Source organism: Canis lupus, chromosome 3, assembly GCF_003254725.2.
Source record: "Canis lupus dingo isolate Sandy chromosome 3, ASM325472v2, whole genome shotgun sequence".
NCBI lineage: Eukaryota > Metazoa > Chordata > Mammalia > Carnivora > Canidae > Canis > Canis lupus.
In genome coordinates, this window is record NC_064245.1 from 18,040,268 (window position 1) to 18,063,487 (window position 23,220).

Genomic DNA, 23,220 nt, shown 5'->3' on the forward strand with positions numbered 1-23,220 from the left:
CCACTGACGCAGACATCAGCTGGAAGAGAGGCCTCCAAGGATTAGGCTGCGCGCGTTCTGCGTAACTTGGCAGCCACTTGTAAACTCCAAAGAGAGTAAACCAAATATCAGTGACCGATTGTGAAGCTGAATTGCTTCCTCTTTTCCAGTTTCTCACAAAACTGTTTGAATCCAGCTTCCCCTCTCCCTAACAGCAGCCACTTCTGACGGAAGTCTATTCTCTCAGACTCGCTTCTATTTAGGAGAAATTGCTTATACTGTTGTTCTCAGGCCTATTAATAACTTAGAAGAGAGGTACACATGTTGAATTTTCAACCATGACACAAATATTTTCCTGTGGTATTTTCACTGTATTTCTCTATGTTCTGAATTCTATCTTTACCCTATAAGCATGAATTCAATAGTAGAGTCACAAAAGGTAATATTATGGAAAATATATACAGGATATATCACAGTTATACACCGGAGTTAATAACTTCACTCTCGTGTTTTTCTGAAATTTGTCCGTGGGGCTTATGTAAAAGACATATAAAATATACTGTTGTATTAATATTTTTATACAAGTTTAAATACGTAATATGTAAAACTACAGGGCAGCCCGGGTGGCTCAGCGATTTAGCGCCGCCTTCAGCCCAGGGCTTGAACCTGGAGACCCGGGATCGAGTCCCACGTCGGGCTCCCTGCATGGAGCCTGCTTCTCCTTCTGCCTATGTCTCTGCCTCTCTGTGTGTGTGTGTGTGTGTGTGTCTCTCATGAATAAATAAATAATCTTTTAAAATAATATGTAAAACTACATTAATTTATGCCTTTATGGGCCTTTGATATGATCATAGCAGATTGCATTCAAAGTAACTTTGAAAAACACACTTTATACCTGATTAGCTTTCTCCTGTTTCTTCTCCTGAACTAATGACAAAGAATTCACTGGAGTCATTTTGAGGAACTATTCTTTAAAATATGAAATAGCTTTTTATTTTAATGTGTAATGAATGCTTCACTTTTAAGGAGGTATTATCTTCTGCATTATTAAAAGACAAGAAAAACAAAACAAAAATCGGAAACCCTACAGAACCTGACGCCTTACAGAATAGACACTTCTGATTTTTTTTTTTGGTGGGGGGAGTAGTGGGATAGAAATGGAACACAGAAAAAGCCATAGAACAGTGGCTTTTTCAGATGAGATTATTTAACACATTTCTAAGAAAAATGCTCATGAGACATGAAAATGTATATGTGGTACCCAAATTCTAATCCTTGAAAAACCAGTAAGAAATTATCATTTCCACAAATATCAGTTCTGCTCAGGTCCGGAGACTACTCCCCGTCTCTTCTAGATCTGCCACAGAAGAAATTCTCCTTTTTACTCAGCACCCCATAACCAGTTGAACAATCCTGAAGCCTTGCAAAATAAATAGAATATAATCCAGTATAGAGCAATCCTTTTTGCATCATTAATCCTGCCAGACACAGCCCATTCCTCTGCCTTTACTAATGTCTGTATTTTAATTATATATAGAATCTACCTGGTGAAGATATCTTTCAAGACAGCTTAAGCATTTTCATCTCCATAAAAGATTTTCTAACCCCACCCCTCATCCTGGAGAGAATTAATAATTCCCTTTCTTCTTTTTTGTTCCCATTGCATGCTGTATAGGCTGCCATCCTATGCCTATAAAACTCCATGGCATTCATTTATTTACATGTTTCTTCCCTTCCTAGTAGACTATCAATTGCTTGAGGATATATCTTATTTACCTTTATGTCTGTAGTTCTAGCAAAAAACCTGATATATTACATATGATACTAAATATTTGCAGAATGGAAACAATGAATAGCTGTTATATACAATGAGATAAATTGAAATTGGGCTTCTACAAAAAATTCAGAGAAGATTCTCTTCTTTTTGTTATCTAGAGAATAAACAGATTTTTTTCTGCAGCTCTGGTTAAGACTCAAAGAGGCGGAGGCAGACAGACTTGCCTTCATCTTACTTTCCTATATTCACACAAGAGCCTTCAATAATCAACCCTAACAAACACTTTGAAAAGAACAGCCCTTAACTTGGAGTGATAGGTTGTTCAAGTGTGGACTGTTTTGTATAATATAGACCATTTTTTTCTGAGATCTCACAGGTAAGTAATGAGTAAACAGTAATGATGATCATGATCTGAGTTAAAACAGTGGCAATCCAACTATTCTGACTTCCTGAGGCTAATCTCTTAGATTTCTCCAGCCTTTGTACCTCTGTGGAGGGAAGAAACAGTGTAAGCAATACCTACAAGCCTCTATTTATATAATTTAAAATGCTTATATTGCCCTATTAAAACAAATATTTATTGAACACTTCTCTAGTTCAAGAAGGCAAAGAAAATTAACACTTTTTAACTTTTTATCTGAGGGTTTCCAAGGTATAAAACCATATTCCTTAGTGCAAAGAATTCAGTTCTTAAAATTTGTTTTTGTGGGGAGGGAACAAGGTTTTATGATTGTTATGTCTCATCAATTATTTGATTTTAAGCCAAGCATTATAACAAATACCTTCAGCTACTCATAAGTTAAAAGGCTTTGGGAGTGTAGTATCCAATAGAATATAAACTCAGAAATAATCAGTGGTTTCGTCATAATTACAAACATGACCTAAACATGGCAGGATTGTTCATTATGTCTAGATATATTATAGTATGTTAAGATATTTCATCTCAGCTCTAATTCCAACACACTATCAGTATGACAACCTTGTTACTTTGATCCTTATTTTAATGACCCATATTATCTACTTTGGCACTATAGACATTTATGAGCTAATTATTTATTAAAATTAGCTATTAGAGTTCGTTATTATCTATCCTTAGTGTCTAGACTCAACCTAATGCAAAACATTTATGGAATACAGAGAGATTTAAGAAAACTCTTCTGTATACTTCAGTGGTTGTTCTCTCATCTTTACCTCCGCTTCTTCTCAATAAAAAGTTAATAAAGCTGCTTTAAGTGGCAGATCCCTGTCCTCGTACTATCGTCCACCAGAATCAGAAACCTTCACATCTGTCATCCAAGTCACTTGCAGAAACATCTCCCTGAACTCAGGAAGCAGGCTTCCAAAAGTCTGCCTCTCACTTCTAACTCCGTATCACCTGCCCCTACTCTCTCCCAATGCTGGGCCTCTGTGATCTGCTTCTGCGGGCTTCTGAAGAAAGGACAGGCTGTGGGAGTAACAAGGGTTTTCTTGAAGTTCCCAATCAGACATCAGGATGTGTTTTAACATGAAGGATAATTACAAAGTACAATTAGGATCCATAACAACCGGATTAAGAGTTGAATAGACTTTGGTGGCTGACTTGGGATCTTAACTTCTCTCTATAACTATTTTTCTGGAAAAACTAATTCTGAATTGAGTGCACTCAAGATTTATAATACACTTTGTCTACAAGTTGTAGACCTTACAACATTACAATTCTTTAGTAATTTGAATAATCTTTTTAATTCTGATTTTTCTTTAAGGAATTGAGCTTATTTTCATGAGAAAATGGTGATAGCTTCGTTTTAAATCGCTGAAGAATTTTTTTTTAGGAGCAAGCCTACAATTTCCTTGCACCTGATTGCTTTTCTCATTATTTTAACTAGTTCTTACTGAAAATATAGTATGCGCCAAAAGCTTTTTATGGGTGCTGGAAACAGCAATGAACAAGATAGGCAATTCCAGACGGAATGGAATTTCTATTCTAGGAGGTGAGAAGTAGGAAGTGAGGAAGAGGACAGAAGATAATAAATAAACAAGAGAACCCAGATACTGATTTGTGATATAAAGTAAACACAAAAAAAATAAAGTAAACATAACAGTGATGTGATATTGTGGGATGGGGGGGCTGCTCAGGGAGGCTGTTCTAAGGTAATATGTGCTGTGAATGAAGGATGGATAGATGACTACATTTATGAATAAGTAAACACTGGTGCAGAACTTTTCAGAATTAACTGGAACCCAGAACTCAGGACAAGAAGGAGGTAGCAGTTTAAGGAACTAAAAGTGTCCACTGTGCCTGGTGCTTGGTGAACAGGTGGAGATGGTAGGTGGTGAGATCAAAGCAGGCAGGAGGAACGATCTTCATGGGTCTGTTGGACAAAGGTCAAAAGTGCTTCCTTTTATAGGAAGTCAATGCAGGATTTTAGGTGAGAGAATGACTTGAGGTGATTAAATCTTTGAAAGAACTACTTTTGTTCCCGAGAAGAGAACATACTATATAAAGCCAGGGCCAGAGTCAAACCATGGGGAATAGTTTCGAGGCTACTGCATAAGAGAGATGGTTTACAGGAACATGGTAACAATTAGGATAAACTCTGGAAGCACTGAGATAAAACACATTTAAATCCCCAAATGCAGTTAACTATGTATATTCTATAAAAGGGAAATCCATACTGAAAAAAAAATTAAATATAAAGAAGTTGAAAATATGAACTCAGAGTTTCACACTTTCCTGCAACTTTGATTTCTGTATTCCTGAAGGGCTGAGGACATAAAATGAATTAGAGAGGGGCTCAGGGGTAAAGTCTGGGGTTGCTATGGAATTTCTCAGTTTCCACACCTAGCCCCATAAGATCTCTTACACGTGCCATCTTCCGCCGATGAAATTTGACCATGAAGTGCATTTGGCTGTCGACACATAACATGTAAATGTCTCAATTTGGCAACAACATTCGCCCTTACAACCAAAACACAGTGCCTGAAACCAAGTTCCTCCCGTCTCCGGCAGAACAAAGAGCTATGTACTTGGGAGATTGGATCCAAATGGGGCTCTGCTGGACAGGTGGTTTTAGACCCTACACAACTATCAAGCCTATAGGAAAGGCTGCTTTACTTTTATAGGTATTGTTATTTTGGCCCTCTTGTTTATCATTTGGCATAGCATATGACATAAAAAAGAAGAAGAATCTTTTAGCTCAGGAACTTAAAGCTTAGCTAGGCAGATAGGCAACTAAATGTAAGACATTCTGTTGGTAGAGCAAGGAGCTAAGCTCAAAGACACAACTTCCTAGGATGTACAGATGAATCTGTAAATTTAAAAACCAATTTTGTATGGGCCAGTCATTCAAAAGATGTACAAAAGGAAGCAAGGTGTCAGAGAAATAAAAACAAGACTGAAGAGAGACCCCTTAATATGATTAGTATAGGAGTAAATGTTAGCTTTACCTCAATAAAGCCAGAAAAAATAGTTAATTGTGGTGATGGGTGCATAACTCTTCATGTATACTAAAAGTCAATGAACTGTACACTTTAAATGGGTGAAATGTAGGACATATGAATTGTATCTCAACCAAACTGCTTTAAAAACGTCTCCCAGAGCCCATGATCTTACATTCCATGGAAGGGGAGGAAAGGCACCACCAAAGAGTTTTCTGGTGTCCTCTGCAGTAGGGTGAAGAGGGAGATCAGGATTTGGAGCTGACAGATGTAGTTGATGAGGAATGGCAAAGGGGGGCAAATAACATAAGGTTTGGGGGTCTCCTATTTCTCAGGTGAAATAGAGATAATAAAAATAATACTAATTACCTCATAGTGTAAGGATTACATGGAATTTATTCATATCAGTGTTTATAGTAGGTAGTACTTAGTACCACGTGTTTCATCACAATATTTCTGCAGTTTTGAAATATAAGCCTATTTCAATTTTCAAATGTATACACAACACATGGACAAGCTTACATAATATACACACTATATATGTAAATATATACGTATTTCATGTTTTTCATATATAAAGGCATATATATATTTTAAAAGACATATATATACCTATTAAACATATATGAAAAGGCATATATATATATATGAAAGTCACACACACACACACACACACACACACACACACACACACCTGTCTCCAGTTCCTAAGGTTTCAACAACTCAACACAAGTAATAAAGACACAAGTACCTAGAAAATACTCAAGATTAGGGGGGAAAAATCTCAATTTATTTATTTTTTTTTTCAATTTAAATATAAACAAAGTAGGGGCACCTGGATGGCTCAGGTGGTTAAGTGTTTGACTCTTGATTTCAGCTCAGGTCATGATCAGGGTCATGGGATCGAGCCTCAAGTGGAGCCCCAAGTAGGCTTCTGCATTCAGTGGGAGTCTGTTTGGGATTCTCTCTCCCTCTCCCTCTCCCTCTCCCTCTCCCTCTCCCTTTGCCTCTACCCCCATCACACTCATGCGTTTTCTCTTTCTAAAATAAAATCTTAAAAAAAAAAGAAAAAATATATATATACAAAGCAGAATTAATACGGTGTCTACAGATAATGCAGACCAGCAGAACACTTTTCTAGGACAGTACAATAGAAGGGTGGCAACAGGCAAGACAGAGCTGACTGTTTCAAAAGGGTGGGGCTGAACAAAACTGTCCCCTCCCTCACAGTTGATTTAAGAAAACCTCAAGAACACAAAGCCAGGCTCTGTGCTCCAGAAGGAATTAGGAAGTGTTCAACTCAGAGCAGAATCCAAAGAGCCTCTTGAATGCTGTGCGGCAGGCAGCAGGAATCAACCTCGCTTTCCTCCTTTGTTCCCTTGTTCTCTGGGTCTTGTGTTTCAAGCTCTTTGAACACCATCTATTATCCTTTTAACAACTCCACAGGGCAGGCATTCTTATTTTTCCAAAGACTTTTTTTTTTTATACAGCTCAAGGATATTATTCCATTTATCCTTTTAATTCCAAAACTAGGTCTCTTCCCCCTAAACTCCATATTTGTTACTTAAAGTTCTTTAAAGCTATCATTAAATATTCATGAAAACAATTTTTCTCAGATCCTGATTTTTCCTAGTTAGGGACATCAAAAGTAGTCTTTTAAAAGTCAAGGATAGTTTATGTTTCTGAGGCTGTAATAGAAGATTCCAAACCGGTATTTTCTGGTAAAGTCTGGATTTGCCTCACAAATTTTCCTAGTAACAAAAGCCATGTTGCAAACATGATAATGTCACTGTAGCCTCATTCAGAATATTACTCACTCTTTCTGTTGCTTTGCTACTTCAGCACTTGGGAAAGTTTGAATTTCCCAGTAGTGTGACTGTGATACTATTTTTGTATCTTCAGCGTCCACTTATTTTCAATTTAGTGAGAACAGCTTATGGTTGAGCTGAATTTTGAAAGCATGCTAAAAAAAAGGCTGGATTTCTTTATTAAAGTATTAAGAGTGAAAAATTGGATAAATAAAGAAAATGTGTACTCAAGAAGAAAGCAAAAATAAAATACATCATTTCTTCTGGAATTCAATACTTGGATTAATATTCAAGTTTCCATCTCTCTGAATACCAGTATCATTTTAACCCTTCAAAGCACGTAACTTGTGAATACCATAATACTTCTGGTTGCAGAAAAGACTATAAAATTATTTGATAATCACTAGCTACAAATTTACTTAACTGCAGATTCACATATAAAGTCATCAAAGAAATTTGGATCGAAGAAATGGGGAAGGGGACCAACTATAGCTCTAATCTTCTAGATGTAACATGATAAGACTAAGCACACTAGCAGGGTATCACTTGCATAAAAACATTTCCATGCAATCAAAAAGTATAAATAAAAACAGGGACCAAAGAGAAATGCATTTGATCTTATTACCCGTTCATCAATTTTCTATAAAAACTCTCTTTCAGGGCAGCCCGGGTGGCTCAGTGGTTTAACACCACCTTTGGCCAGGGAGTGATCCTAGAGACCCAGGATCGAGTCCCATGTCAGGCTCCCTGCATGGAGCCTGCTTCTCCCTCTGCCTGTGTCTCTGCCCCTGTCTCTCTCTCTCTGTCTGTGTGTGTGTGTGTGTGTGTGTGTCTCATGAATTAATAAATAAAATCTTTTTTTTTTTTTTTTTTTAAAGCTCTCTTTCAAAAGAGGAAAATACCAATGGGGAGATGGGGAACTCTGCCCTTTTGGCCGATGGTAGCTGGTAGCCCCAGGGTCCACCTTCCCTTCAAGCAAGTCTTTATGATCAGAGGCACCTGAGCTGCTCCCCTTCCCAGGCCCACTGTCTCCTTCCTTCACTGCCAAACTTCTCTCAGGTGCAGTCTGAATCAGCCACTCCCAATTTCTTCCCCACCCCTTTCCTCCCTAACCTTTTATGTCTCATTCATCATCTCTCTCCAAGTTTCCAGTGACCTTGTTCTTGCCAAATGTGAAGACTAACCTCCCACTGATGCTCAGTCCTTCCATTTGAAACCTTTTGCCCTTCCTTGGCTTCAGAAACTTTAACTGTGCTTTAATCATCTGCATCTAATGATCCTTCTCGTTCCACATGGCACAGTGTTTTAAACACGTGAGTTTCGAAGCCAGACTGCCTCGAGTTTGCGTTTGAAGCTTTCTTCCAGCTGCCACATTCTACCAATGAAGGTTAAGACAGGTAATGGAACTTAGTCTCATTTTTCCATCTGTAAAATAGGAATGATGGCAGGTCCCGGCTCATCTGGTTGTTATAACAATGAGGCAATACATATATATAACTTAGCTTGGTGCCATAAGTGACCTCAGCTTTGTGCATTCTAAACTCACAGGTTCTCTACACAACCTGTCTCAGAGAACCTATTTTACAGTGTCAAGACCTCCACATTTATGTAAGTAACACCTAAGCCACTAGCTGAAATTTGCTATAGAAATCTTCAACCCCTAAGGTTGCAAACTGCAATGTATCCTAACCTTTTCTGCCTTTTCTATTTAAGTCAAATGCAACCACCAGTTTCGCAGGCACCTTAAAAAACCATCTACCTTCTTTATGATAGAGTTAACCGCATTAATTCCTGATTTATGAGGCAGTATGCATAGTAGTTAAAGGCAAGGACTGGACCGTGGCTGCTTGTGCTCAACTGCTGGTTCTGCACTTACAGCTGTGTGACTCAGGGCAAGCAACTTACAGTCTCTATGCCTTTACTGCCTCATCCATAAAACAGGAGTGATATCAGTCCCTACATCATAATCCTTACCTCATATGATACTCAGTAAGTATTATATAGTATTTATTAAATTAAATTTGCAATTAAATTTGCAATAGTATTTATTAAATTAAATTTTACTGCTTTAAAGACAGAAGTGAAATTCGAAAGTTTTCATAAAGCAAAACAGGCTGTTTTTTTTTTTATTATTATTATTAGTTCTTATTTCATCCTTTGGATTCTCATTACCTCTACCATTGTCCAAGCTCACAACCCATCCCAAGCAGATAATGGTAAAAGCTGCCCTACCCAGCTTCTCTAAACTCATCTCCCTAATTCCAGCCTCTCGTCTACTTTAATCCATTTTTCATTTAATCCCTAATTGCCAGATTAATCCTTAAAAACACCCCTTTCATACTGCACCTTTTTGGACTGACTCCATCGGTGACTCCCCACGGTTCTCAGGCAATTTGAAACGGCCTCACCTGTACTCGGCGGATCTATTTCTTCATGCACAGGGGCAGGCCTCAGGTAAGTGGAATTCCCCAGGTCCATTACAACCTCCGTGCTTTTATTCTCACTGTTATCTATCCCCCTTCCTAGAATGTGCCACATTCTAAAACAACCAGGTCGATTCCATTTGCTCCATGAAGACTTTCAAACTGAGGCCCCCTGTTCACAGCTTATGGAGTTCTATATAGTACACTAGAGAAGAGATCTATGTACATACTTGGTTCTTACAACGAGGTTACTGTTTTAGACTTTTATTTACATACTTCCTGTGTGCATATCTTGCCTGGAATTTCCCATTGCATAATCTCAAAACTGTGTATATGGTAGATGAGTTCAAAGTGGTTGAGTTTATGGATGTATGATGCTCCTCACCTGTGATAAGTAAGATTTGCTCAAATTTTGATTCGTTTTGATTTCACTACTGGACAACTGAACCCAGTCATGAATGTGATACTATTTTGGCCATTAAGACACAAACAGATTAGTCAATTCAACTTAAATGCATATTCATATGTGTGTGCAGAACACTCTTCATTCTTGTTCACCAAATTAATCTCTACGTGAAGAAAAGGCACAATTAAAAACAGAATGTTTTTGTACAAAAGACAGAAATAGAAGGCTTCCATACTTAATACCATTTAAGTGGGGGCACTCTCAAGCTCTTTAGAGGAAAGAAGGAATTGGGGAGGGGCTGGCTACACTTTCTTTCTAGTGGCTTATTTTATGTCCAAAAACAACACTGAGAAATTCTTCCAACTATGAAATGCTATGAGAAAGACCGAAATAAAAGCCTAGTCTGCACTTTGAGTTGTACATAAGTTTGCTTGTCTAAGTACCTTTCCTTTTCTTAGTAACCTAGAGATTGGAGGAGGGGGCGGGGGCGGGGAGCAGGGAAGGGGAATTAAACAAGAAAAGAGCAACAGCAGAAGTCTTTCCTTCAAGAAGGCAAGACAAATGTTTGTTAGTAGTTTCAAAGACAATGGCACTTTAAATGAAAGTAAAAATTTAATTAACGGCAGTTCTTAAATACTTTTTCATAGTAGGGAAAATAGGTTGACAGTGTGTGTTTAGTAATGGTAACAGCAACGGCAGGAGAGGCAGCAATAGCAACAACCAGAAATGTGCTTGGGTCATAACATGGTCAACCTAACCTTCTAGCAAGCCCTGACCAGAAACCCGCCAGAGACCTACTGGGTTCAGTATCCGAATTTTAGTAGGATGCCAACACGGAAGTGTAAGAAACACTTTTTAAATCTATTTACATATGCACTAACACAAAATCATAAATGTTCTACTGAACAATGACCCTTTGTGTTTCTCAAGTACCCAATCCTCAAAACAAGATCTAGTTCTGACCCTTGTACTTAAACTCTTACACACTTTCCTTTAGTAACGAAAGCAGGAATAACATAGGATACCCTGGTGACCGAGTGATTGACCAAAACTTCCAACCAGTGTTCTGATTAGTTGACCATTTCTGTCTCGCGCTGCTTTGAGTGATAAAAACATACTTGTTAGATACATGTTTTTGGAGTACACACACAAGGACTTTTCCGAGCTGGTGGTCTCAACAAAATAGTGCAAGCAGCCCGGAGAGAACCCGGGGTCTGCAGTAGCCAGAAGGAGCCTGTATTTGAGAGGTTACACATGGCTTCTGGCTTCATGCAATGATTCTGAGTCTCAAAGATGCTAGATATTCAAAGTAAAATGACACTGGCGGTAGATTAAAGCAGAACCTGCTGACAGGAATATGTGAGCAGCATTCTCCCTGGGAAACAACAGGACATGGGAGAAAGACACCCCCAGATGTTGCAGAATAATACTGGACAAACAAGGATAGGCCGACTTCAGCTAAGTACCAAAGAACAATCTTCTGAATTTTAAGGGCAATTCCCTTGTCCTTTATTGAGGAGAAGGCTTAGATAGTTAAAACTCCTGCACATCCCATGGCCACCAAAAACTTAAATTTAAGTATTTAAAATTCTCAGATATTTAGTGTCTTCTGAATTCAGATAATGTACAGCCTGTCTGGCCAATTTAGTCATTTTCACATCCATTTTTTTTTTCTAGATAAATTTACCCTTCAGTTTCAAAATCTGTGCTTAAGCCATATAAACAAACAAAAAACAGAGGGAAAAAAACCCCCAAATATTTCCCTCTGTTAAGTTTACCAACCAGGGTAAATGCAGTTCTATCTTATCACCATGATTTCTATGAGAAAACTTCTGTTCTTTTTTTAGATTTGGAGAATTGCTTTTCCTAACAGAACCCCCAGAACTAAGAACCCTGAACTGCAAACTTGTTCTTTGTCCTAGCTGTTTACCAGCCTTATCAGGGCACACATGAGTTGGCAATGTGATTCTAAGATAAAAATTCCAAAGATATAATTAGATGTTTTTCCGAGAAATATCACCCAATGCCATGAAAATTTGTTTGCTGTTTTTCACTTCATACTTGGAGTGGTCTCACAATTTCTTGTCCTTTAGCAATTTTCTCCTGGGTAAGTGAGAAGTATTAACTTGGCACTGAAGAAAAATACATACTTTTGAAAATAAGCAATACTGAAAATACAGATCTTATCTCAAAACTTCTACCTGTGATATTTCAATGAACACATATTTCTGTATATATAGCACACTTATTAAAAGTCATCCACAGCAAAAATATAATGAGGAAGACATTATACTCCTGAATTTAACTGAAAGTGATAAATGACAGAAAGATATATTTTAAGCTAGTGATGTACAAGCTTTCTTAGAGAAGCCTACAAGTCTACTTAGCATAATTCTGAACAAAATGGGTAAAAAAAAACAATGGTAAGAAGCCACAAATGTACATTTGCTATGTGGCAGAAGAATAGTCTCTAGCCCAAAGAAGGGCTGTAAAAACATCTCTCAAGTTTTCTCCTGAACTCCACTTTTGCTAGACTGAAAAAAAAAACATTAAAAAAAATCTTCTACTGCCACCTGCTGGTAATTTATAATCAATAATTCTCAAAGATGCTAGAATGACAAACTTCAGATTAAAACAGAATCTTTTGACTTTTATTTTATTTTATTTTTATGATAGTCACACACACACACACACACAGAGGCAGAGACACAGGCAGAGGGAGAAGCAGGCTCCATGCACCGGGAGCCCGACATGGGATTCAATCCCAGGTCTCCAGGATCGCGCCCTGGGCCAAAGGCAGGCGCCAAACCGCTGCGCCACCCAGGGATCCCAATCTTTTGACTTTTAAAACAAGGATAATCTTTGGATTTTTGTCTACTTCCCCCATTTATGGATTACATATATTTTATAATAAATTATGGATATATGTATATATAATATAAGTATACATTTTTACATAGGTTTCTAGTAGAGAAGTAAAGCCAGAAGCACATTTTTCTTGACTGTGGACTGCCCTGCTCATTGACCCTCAAAGCTCTGAAAGGAAGTCAGAGATGATCACATTTCCATTCTTTCCTTTCCCACAAAGGCCCTTCAACCTATTTAAGGTAAGCACTAAAGATTTAAAACTGAATGCTTTTGGCTGACCTGTGAGTAATTGCAACTCAAACGTTCTAGGGCCAGCTAGAGAAGTTTCATTCTTGTAGCCAAAAAATGACGAGCCAAAAGTGTGTTTCTGAAGATTTCTCAAGAGGAAACTCACACTCCAGGGATGTCAACATAACGTTGATGGAGGATTTTAAATGAGAGATCTGAGGTTGGAACTGGAATACCCCCACTGGCCGGATTCCCTAACTGGAGATATAAACACGATTTTAAAATGCAGAAAGGGCGGGCCCCAGTTCCTGTAGCTAGCTTCATTTCTTTTTTTGGAGAGTCTGAGAATTTTAAAAAGCCTTTGCTAAAAGATTTTCAGGGAAATAACCATTCTCTGTAATTTAGAGGGTATTTTAAAAATCAAAGTAGATAGTAGATAGGTACACCATTTTGAAGAAACAGTACTTTCTCTATCAACAATATACCAATTCCTCCTACCAAAATACACTATGGAAATGATTTTTTAGTTATTTCATGTCACAAGCCACACATTATAGAATATTTCATGCCACACTGCTTCATCTATTCTAAAAATAAACTGAAAAACATGGATTTGACTAACCTTCTCCTCTAAAATTAATGTTAAGTACAATGTGAATCAGAAGGCAATGTCCCAACATATAAATCCTGGGTCCTTCTTTCACATCCCTAGACATGAGCAAATTTGTCTGCTAGGACACTGAAGAGTTGTCTGTAATTCTACAGTGCTATAATTAAGACTTGTACAAATTCTGCTGCCAAAAAATCACCAGAGTGGGTGGCGAATGCAGCCAAGTAAACTCTAATTATGGAAGGCGGGTTTTCTAAGATCTTACATACAAGAAGCAAAGACAAGATCAGACAGCTAAGATAGGTTACCAAGGCAATATAAATAGCGTTGTCAAATTCAATGCAAGCCCCCTTTTGGTAACAGCTGTTACCTCCCATAGCTCATAGGTACTTTAAAAAACGCAATCTGGAATCCTCTGCTTGGAATCCAGCACTTAATTGTTCCCTCAAAAATAAAGTTCTGAAATTTACACGTGCCATTTTCACTCCTGGGACAAAAAATGTCAACAGGAGTCCAGTATCTCAGGTAGGTTTCCATTTTATATTTCAGCTCCTCCACTAGTATTATTTTAAAAACTTCTGTTCAGACTTCAATAAAATGCTTTTAGCACTCTGAAAGACGGTATGCAAATCCTAAGCGTACAGCACAATAAATTTACATAAATTGAACATATGCATGTAACCAGCAGGACCCAATCAAGAAATAGTATTTTTTGCACTCCAGAAGGGTCCCAACTACCTAGAAAAGGGAAGATTTTACTTTGTAAAATAAATACAAAGTTCTCTCAACAATAATATTGTATAGTGTGTTCCTACTGTCTGGATCTATAATTACAGCCTTCAAAGTGATTATGCTTTTTCCCCTTTGCTTATACAAACATCTGTGCTCACCTTTCCCTTATCAACAAACTACAAGAATTTCTCATTCAAGTCCCAACTCAGATATCATCTCCTCTATGAAGACTTCCTGGACCTTCACAGAAAAATAAATGAAGTCATCATCCACCTTCACAGGGTAGTTTGCAAATAGTCTAAGTTCAAGCTCATCACATTTATATATATCTCTACTGCTCTACACCATGAGGACCTCAGGGACAGAAAGGACATCTAATCTCATCTTTTGATCTGTCTCTGTGTTTTAAAATGTAAATTTCATGCTAATGAATATGTTTCTCATGTTATATTTTCCTCAATTAACACCTGAGTAGTTTTTCAGAAAAGAATGTTCTACCAAATTGTATTTTTTAATATAGTAAACAAAACAAAATACAGGTGACTCAAACTGTATGATTTTGAACTATGCGGGTCCACTTACATGTGGATCTTTTTTGGTAAGTACAGTATAGTACTGTAAATGTCTTTTCCTTGTGATTTTTTTTCCTTGTGATTTTTAAAAAAATAATATTATGTTTCCTCTAGCGTGCTTTAGTGTAGAAATGCAGTATTTAATATACATACACCATACAAAATACATGCTAATCAAATGTTTATGTGACCTGCAAGGCTTCCAGTTATCAGTAGATTATTAGTAGTTAAGTTTTAGGGGACTCAAAAGTTATATGCAGATTTTTGACTAAATGGGGAGTCAGTGCCCCAAATCCCATGTTCTAGGGTCAACTGTGTATTATCCAGATATTTTAAAATAGATATCATCTTAATGCTCCCCATCTAAAAGGATTTGTAACAGAGCATATTTCATTCCAACAGATTTAAAAATATGCTAATATTAATACATATAACACATTAGTAATATATTTAGCATATATGAGTTGAGAATATAATGCTTCGTGATAAGAAGCAGCTATTTTCTTGGAAGGGATGATATTAAGCTACTTCTAATTTACAAAATACACTTTTTAGGCCCTGAAATTCTCATTTCCTCTTACCACGGTCCTTCTCCATCCTGCTCTGCTACAAAACTAAACAAGCTTACTTCAACTAAGTTGAGATTCAACTTTACTTATACATGCAGTTCAAGGACCATCAAAGAAGAAACATGAACATCTTATGCAAGTTAGAAGCTCCTGAGCTCTCCTACCTGTGTACCTAAGCAGGCAGCCATCATGTGAGTCAGAAGTTTAGCTGCAAACATGGAATATCTGGCACAGAAGATATGGGAAAGAACAGCCAGGCAAAGACCTGTAGGAACAAAAAAGTCCACATGTGATTTTACAATCCATGAACAAACAGTAGTATAGCAACAATCTTTGGAACACCTGTAGTCTGCCTATACTGTCTTGCATGGTATCTCTGGAAACGATTATACTGCAAATTTAATCTACTCCATTTTACACAACATAGAAAATCTTCACAGTTGTCAACTAAAGCCAAAAGACAACTTTAATTTTCAAATAGCTACATATTCATTTCCTTAGTAAAAAGACTACCCATATTAAGCAAATTAATAATTTCATTAAGCTTCTGGCTTTCTGTGTTTCCATTAGACAAGTTTTACTCTTTAAGAAAAGAATCAAATTCCAATCTAATTTTCTAAGAACAGGTGGCTTGGCTAAATAGAGATATTTAGGGAGGTGAATAGGATTTTTTAGGCATAAAATTGTGAATGGTACGACCAAAACTCAGGCTTGGTAATTACTCCCTTTTTATCTAGAAGGAATAGTTATGTAATTACGACAGTGGTAATTATGAATTTTATGAGTTACCTTACGCTACTGGGTGCCAAAATCAGGAACAAAATGTGTTTTTCCTCCTGAGATTACTTTTAAAATAAGCATCTACATTTCTGAGTGAAGAAAACTCTTATTTTCTTTAAAGCTACTTGAATTCACCTCTTTATGCTACTTCAAGGCGATGATTAGAAACTCAGCACTAACACAAATCTTTTATCTTGCAATTCATATATATTTCTTTTAATACCATGTTTTAAATGTGGAGTGTATACATATTTTAATTTTTTAAGATTTACTTATTTCTTTTAGAGGAGAGAGAACAGAGAGGGAAAGAGGATTTCAAGCAGACTCCACACTGTGTGCAGAGCTTGACACAGAGATCGACCTTGAGATCATGACCAGAGCTGAAATCAAGAGTTGGCCACTTAACCAACTGTGCCACGCAGGCACCCTGAGTAAATACACATTTTAAAAATATTTCCTGTTCTAAAATTTAAATGTGCTGCAAATGGTAACCCATTTGCTTTTTCATGTAAGCCTTTTAAAAGCCTTTTAATCCCTCTCCTCCTTAACAGTTATTTTGTCTAAGAATTATCAAAACATAGCAATCGGTATGTATATGCTACTTTGCCATGTACTTTATATGTATTACACCTCACTTATCAAAGCCTCCTTGACAACAAACAGGAAACACTGCATTTATTCAACATTTGCTTTTTCATTATCTTCTCTGAAGCTACGGAACAAACTGCATTTGGCATAAGTGGATTGGGCATTTGCAAAATGCCCACATGGGGTCTATGATTAATGTTCTTTGCAACAATGACTCTCATAACTCCTTTTGGGAAAGGCTTTCGGTATGTTTAGATTTTAGTAAGTTAGATGAAGTTCCACACAGGAAGGGAGTCTTTGCATTAGTCAAGGCTTTTAGCCTAGAAATTTGGCCAAGAAATCTAAAGTAATCCATTTTTAGGAAGGCTGCTCTAGGGTGTTCTGGGACAGGTGTGCAGGTCTTGGGGCTGCCTCCAAAATCCACCCACACAGGTACAAAGAATATTGAGAAACTGCAGAGTCATGCCTGACTTTGTACCTTTACTTAGGTAGTATATAAATTACTGAAGCTGGGACACCTGGGTGGCTCAGTGGTTGCATGTCTGCCTTTGGGTCAGGGCATGATCCCAGAGTCCCGGGGTCGAGTCCCATATTTGGGCTCCCTGCATGCAGCCTTCTTCTCCCGCTGTCTATGTCTTTCCCTCTCTCTTTCTCTCTCTGCATCTCTCATGAATAAATAAATAAAATCCTTAAAAAATAAATAAATAAATTACTGAAGCTGATGCTGTGAACTTACCAGAACTTATACTTAATTTCCTGTGATGATCAAAGCTAGTTTAAACTCAAGGTTTAAGGTGTGTGCGTGTGTGTGTGCGTGTGTGTGTGTGTGTGTGTGATATACTGATTCAAAAGCAAGGCCTTGCAAATTTTTGTCACAATAGGCCATGTGATCACAAATATGTGCTTTACTGTACATTTATTATGGTAGATGGTAGCAATGTGAGGCAAGGGAATTAGTGCTGGACAAAGAAATATACATGAGTCAACTTTTTTTTTCCTAGTTCACAAGAAGAGTTTATTCAAGGCCTTCTCCCTTAACTTAGTAATTCTCCATTATAGTCACATTTCACAAGATAAATTTAGTACAGTTAAACTTGACCAGCTCAAGAATATTTAATTAAGTATATAAGCTTCAATTAAAATGCTAGCATGACACCTGGTGGCGGTCCTGGATTCAAAGGCAGTGGCAGGAAAATGGGCTAGATTCTATTAGCCTATAACTATAATGCATGATAGTTCTCTGGATGCATTTTTTACTTAGGGGAAAAGGTGCTAAAAAACCTCAAGCAGTCTGTTCCCTAGCCTCAACTGGCCTTGGGAAGGATACTGAATACCTTAGATTTAAGAAATAAATATTTCAGTTTCTAATACTTCTGTTTTCTTAAAGATTTTATTTATTTATTTGACAGAGAGAGAGAGCGAGCACGCACAAGCAGGGGGAGCAGCAGATGTACTGACTTACAGAGGGAGAGGGAGAAGCAGACTCCCTGCTGAGCAAAGAGCTCCATGTGGGGCTTGACCTCAGGACCCTGGGATCATTACCTGACCTGAAGGCAGCTGCTTAATCAACTGAGCCACCCAAGCGCCCCTCTTTTATTTTCTTATCTGATATCAAATAGCTGCATTTAGCATACGTGATTTAAGTCCACAAGTCTGTTTTTTTTAAGTAGCAATACATTTTTTGGTTTAAATTCCTTTAATATAAATATGTAAATCACAGGGTACAAAATGTTATAACTATAATGTTTTTTTAAAAAAATAAAGTATAGGGCAGCCCAGATGGCTCAGTGGTTTAGCGCCACTTTCGGCCCAGGGCCTGATCCTGAAGACCTCGGATTGAGTTCCACATCAGGCTCCCTGCATACAGCCTGCTTCTCCCTCTGCCTGTGTCTCCTCCTCTCTCTCTCATGAATAAATAAATAAAATCTTTACAAAATAAATAAATAAAATAAAAATAAAGTATAAAAACTTCAGGTATTATCAGTAAAGGTGTACTCTAAAGTTTTTAAAAAATTGACTTGTTGGCAATTACGTAGAAACAACAAGCAGCTGACTGGATAATTTTCCTTTCCTTTTTTTTTTTTTTTTTTTTTAAGTAGGTTCTACACCCAGCATGGAGCCCAATGCAGGGCCCAATCTCATGACCCTGAGATCAAGACCTGAGGTGAGATCAAGAGTCGGACACTGCCCTGACTGAACCACCCAGGTGCCCTCCCCTTTACTTTTTTCCCCACATATAGTGTGGGTTACAGATTCAGTTGAAAAAGAACAATTATTTCACTAACACAAATGACTTTTCTGTATCATTAGAAAGTGAGGGGGAAGATAAATCACCCTTAACAAAACAACATGGATAATCTTTGACTTAAATAAGAAAAACTCTATGGAACTTCTAGATTCTTTTGCTATCATCAAACTGGACCAAAGATCTTAACTATCCATACAACATTTAAATATTTGTATGTGTATAAACATACATAATGTTTGTATATGAATATGCATATCCAATAAAATTATCTATTGGCATTCCTTAAGAATCAGATATGCTTTCCAAATTACCAGTTTATCCCTCTACTAACCAAATATTCATACTTTTTGCCATGAAATATCTGTAAAATGTTTGTAACTTTTGTACCTCCCTATGTATCTGTCTTCTCTACAAATAAATCTCAACCAAACCAAATGCTCATTATATATTATTAAATCAGTTATTAGGTTATTAGCTTCCTTTTTTTCTATTTTCCCACCTAATGCTAGCTGTAACTGTTAAACTTTTTTTGAACTTTTTGTTGCTCATCTCTATTGATTACCACATTTCTGTACCTCTCCTCTCAGCATGGTGCCTCTTGGTTACTGCTAAATAATAATAAGCTAAAGACAGGAAAACAAAATTGTCAGGACCTGAAAAGTTTTCTCTGCTGAAAATAAGTCAATATGAATCACCTTAGAGAACACAAGGTCTGTGTTGGGTGGGGGAAGGATTTCTTCCAGAGGGATGAGGTTGCCGGGAGACCAGCCTCCAGAGAATCAGTGTTGACTCTGAAAGATTCAACAGCCACACATGGCTATCTACATTTTAATTAATTAAAATTAAATAGAATGAAAACTTCAGTTCCTCACTTGTTCCAGTCATATTTCAAAGGGTCAATAATGAGGTGTGGATAGTAGCTACCACATTGGACAGGATGGAACATTTCGATCATTACAGCAAGATCTATTGGGAGAGTGCTGTATTAAACTATACTGAGTGAAAGCAAAACAAAACAAAACAAAAAAAAAGAGTATGCTGTATTTCAGAAAAATTCTTATTAAAAAATGCTAAAATGAGATAGTTTGGGAGTTCAAAGCATGATACTGACTTACACAGTCACAAGAATAGCTAATTATTGGGGGATGTCAATCAATAATGTATATTCATTCATGTATTAATTTAACAGCTAGTTATTGAGAAACTACTACACATCAGTGGCTGTGCTGAGCAATGGGGACACAATGTTCAAAAAGGTAGTTGCTTGCTGCTCTACTACTGCTTGTGTCTGTATTTCTAGTCGTAGCCTCTCTCGGACACGGACTGGTTTATGAAAGGTCAGAGGACATAATTCTAGGCAAACAGATGTATGGGAAAACATTCTGGGTGGTTTTCAGGAAAGTTTTCATTGCTCTTAAAACAGGATCCAAGTAAGTGCCTTTCCTCTGGCAGCCAAGATGCCGTCGTGTGACGCTGAGAGTTGTAGCCAGCTCAAGACCATGTAGGGGCAAGACAGAAAACAAAATCTTTGAGGAGAGCAAGACAGAAAAATGAGATGGGGGTCGGGCCACTAAGGTACTGAATGAATCAACCCTGAACTAGATTTGTTTAAGAAATGGGAGTTGTCTTCTGTTACTTGCAGCCAAGTGCATCCTAAATAATACACCAACATGTACAGAGAAATCCAACATTTTTATGCTATGTCAGAATTAAAACTAAGCTCTTTGACTTACTACTCACAGTTATCTCTTCAAATGACTTTGTTTGAAAAAAAATTCTAATATTTTTTTCTATTTTTCATGTTCATAATTACTCTCCCCCTTGATAGAATGAAGCTGTCTTGATATACCTTCCCCATAACCATAATGGTTATTTTAGGAAAATGATTACAGTGTAAACCTGATATTTTTGGAAGAATGTGACAAAAATTTTAGAAAAATCTCTTACTTTCAAAAAATAATTTGAAATGAATTGGTGGCATCTGGAAAAACTATCAGAATCTCAACTTGTAAAACATAAAAGTCATAACTAGAAGTCTTGCAGTTTAATAAACCTTGGACAAAAGAATAAGCAAGACTCAGAGGACTTTGGATTGTACTGATTTATTTATCCTGTAAGTCTTATTATCTAGCAATTTATAGACAATTATTTTCTGTTACCTAACTGTAAAACTGACATTGTGTTGACATGTATACACTTAGTAATCTGTCAAGTACATAAAGCCATCAGCCACTTAAAAGGGAAAGCTTTAGTTTGACTTTTGTGTTAAATGATTTCTCACCATAAGAAAACAAAAAAAGAACAAATGAAATAGACGTGAGGTCTGTGGTCCATCTTTAAAATCTCAGCTTAAAAGAACATAAGAGACTCAGCAAGTGCTAAGTGCAGCAAGTGCATCACATAAGACCAAGCTCACATATTGATATTAAAACTGAAATGGATTATGGAATGCTACATGGTCTTGTTCAGATCATAAGGCTGTAGGAATTGTTCTGAAAGTCAAAATCATTCTGGTTCCAACCCAATTGTCTAAGTATAATATCAACAGTTACAGAAAGCAGGGTAGGCTTCTTCGACAATATCTCCAGAAAGTACTGTGTACCTCAAACCATGCATAGGTTCTGTAATAATTACACTGTAAGATTATGACATTGTGGCATTATCATTTAAAGTTATTTTAAGTTGCATTTCTTTCAAGTCACTTTTGACAGTGAGTTTTATAGTGTTATATCAAGTGCACAGTTATGTTTTAATTGTCCTCTCTTTCTATCTTTTTAGCTTCAAAGTATAACCTTTGTCTAATTTCTTAAAATTTGGTAAACTTGTTTACAATTTTAAAAGCCACAGAGATAAGGACGACGCCTGGGTGGCTCAGTGGTTGAGCGTCTGTTTGGCTCAGGGCATGATCCTGGGATCCTGGGATCAAGTCCGGTATTGGGCTCCCTGCAGGGAGCCTACTTCCCCCTCTGGCTATGTCTCTGCCTCTCTCCGTGTCTCTCATGAATAAATAAAATCTTTAAAAAATAAAAAGCCACAGATATACCCTCATATTTCATCTTTCTAAGCTGAGAAATAATTAAACTTTTTGGCCTGTACGCCCATTTCACATACTTTGATCATTTTAGTTGTTCTGCTCTAGTATAGTAACCAGACCTATAAACTAGAACTGGAATGGAGACACCGTAATCTGTTCTGATTTAAATAAAAAGGTTTACTTTGTGCCTAATTGTACATTGCCACTTTTCATGAAAAGAGCTGGTCAGACTGCTTCCAAATTCAGATGGACATTTGTTGTGATCTGACATAAATTATAAAATGTGTATGTAAGGGGTGCCTGGCTGGCTTAGTCAGTAGAGCATGCAGCTCTTGGTCTTAGATTTGTGAGTTCAAGCCCCACATTGGGTGTGGAGCCTATTAAAATAAAAAATAAATAAATAAATGAAATGTGTATGTAAGATACATAAAATTCTCATCTCTAGCTCCTCAGGCCTATTAGAGGGATGGACAATTATCTTCCCATGAGAGTGGAAACTGAGATACAAACACAGGACTTTATGTCTCCTACTAATCTACAGACCATGCAATGTACACTACAATATGTCATGGACGGAGGTGGAATAAACCCAGTATTTGAAATGTAACTCTAAGTTAAAAGTAATAAAGGCAGATACTGATATTTACATGTTGATTTTGCAAAACAGATATATTCATTAACAATTCTTCCAAGAAAATATGTTTCAATCCTACTAGTCCTCTATAGAATCAAGACATTATCTCTTTAGTTTTTAAAACTTTGTTTTGATGTTCAGTATTTAGAACAACCAAGGGATTTTTGTGAGTCACAGCAGCACTTGGGTTTATGTCTCTATGGAAATACATAAAATTATACCTAGATTTTACTGCAACATTTTACCTTTTGGATTTATGTCTATGAGATTTTTGTAAATATATTAGCATTGAAATAAAATATGATGTCTTTATATGATTTTGGAACTATGTAGACCAAGAAGAATCTATCAAGCAAGAAAGGTTATCCTTATAAAAGATTCTATAAAGAATAAGAAATTACTAATTGGGTGACGGGCACTGAGGGGGGCACTTGATGGGATGAGCACTGGGTGTTATGCTATATGTTGGCAAATCAAACTCCAATAAAAATAAATAAATAAAGTATTAACTTTTGCTATTGAATCTGTTAGGTTTAAAATTAAGATA

General features: G+C 37.0%; 1 protein-coding gene across 1 annotated transcript in view; it reads right to left on the reverse strand.

Moving 5' to 3' along the window:
* Positions 1 to 23,220, reverse strand: part of ADGRV1 (adhesion G protein-coupled receptor V1) — a 517,368-nt gene that overhangs the window by 262,639 nt on the left and 231,509 nt on the right. Inside the window, exon 83 of the mRNA XM_025438360.3 lies at positions 15,554 to 15,654. Within this exon, the coding sequence (XP_025294145.3) occupies positions 15,554 to 15,654 (101 nt within the window). The remainder of the gene's footprint in view (positions 1 to 15,553; positions 15,655 to 23,220) is intronic.